Below are 1,021 nucleotides of genomic sequence, written 5' to 3' on the forward strand. Positions count from 1 at the left end.
GAAATATTTAGGATAAAGTGGCGTCAGGTCTGCAACTTATTTTCAAGTAGTTCAGAAAATAAACTGTAAAAAAGCAAACGTGGCAAAATGTTAACATTTGGGGAACTTAGGTAAAGGGTATATGGGATTTCTTTGTACTATGGGAACTTTTCTGAAATCTAAAATGATACCAAAATATAAAGTTTTTAAAAAAAGGATTGGTGTTAATAATACAGCTACCATTTACAGATTACCTAGTATCAGCCAGGTATTATGGTAGGCATTTTTCTCACATTATCTTTAATCTTCACAAAAATCTTACAGGGTAGGTATTATCATCAATCACATGTTTTTAGATAGATAAGAAAATGAAGTTAAAGTAACTTATCTCAGAACAGAGAACTAATAAGTAACACAGCCAGGTTTCAAACCAAATCACACTCTAAAGCTTGTATTCTTTCTACAATGTAGTAAATACAGTAGCGGTTTAGATATACCTCTGTTTCTAGGGTTAGAATCAGATTAGAGGACTGAATCCTCAATGCTATTTATTAGTCATGTGATGACAGGCAAATCACTTCCTTAATTTCTTTTTTGTTTTGAAGACGGTACCTAATGATTAGTATCTATCTCATGAGTTACTGAGAAGGTTAAATAAAATAATGCATGCCAAGCACTTTAGCATAGGACCAAGGTCCATGGTAAGAATACAAGTGTTTGTTGTTTCCATGTACTTCATTATGCCTTTCCTGAAAAACAATGCTTTATATATTGCTGAATTCTAAAGTAGAGATCATACCTAATTTACCTTTCTACTGTCATAAAATAGATACTTAAAAATTCATCAAATCTAGAAAATTAACCAGTTCAAAACAACAAATAAATGTCCCTTAACTTAAGCAACAAACTGGTTCTGTTATTACAGATAATATCAAATATTACTGCAGATTTTCTACGGCTGCTGTAACGAAAACCAAGTCTACATAAATGGTATAAAAACGACACTTATCAAATCATGCTTAAGATTGTTTTCCATTAAAAA

The 1,021-nt window shown here is 31.2% G+C and overlaps 1 protein-coding gene across 1 annotated transcript in view; it reads right to left on the reverse strand.

Annotated features, from left to right (window-relative positions):
• The window catches only part of GOSR1 (golgi SNAP receptor complex member 1), a 51,057-nt gene that overhangs the window by 10,837 nt on the left and 39,199 nt on the right, over nt 1–1,021 (reverse strand). The window contains 1 exon segment of the mRNA XM_012657324.1: nt 779–794. Coding sequence (XP_012512778.1) covers nt 779–794 — 16 coding nt within the window.

This window comes from Propithecus coquereli, unplaced genomic scaffold (assembly GCF_000956105.1).
Source record: "Propithecus coquereli isolate 6110/MARCELLA unplaced genomic scaffold, Pcoq_1.0 Scaffold536, whole genome shotgun sequence".
In the NCBI taxonomy this organism is placed as follows: Eukaryota; Metazoa; Chordata; class Mammalia; order Primates; family Indriidae; genus Propithecus; species Propithecus coquereli.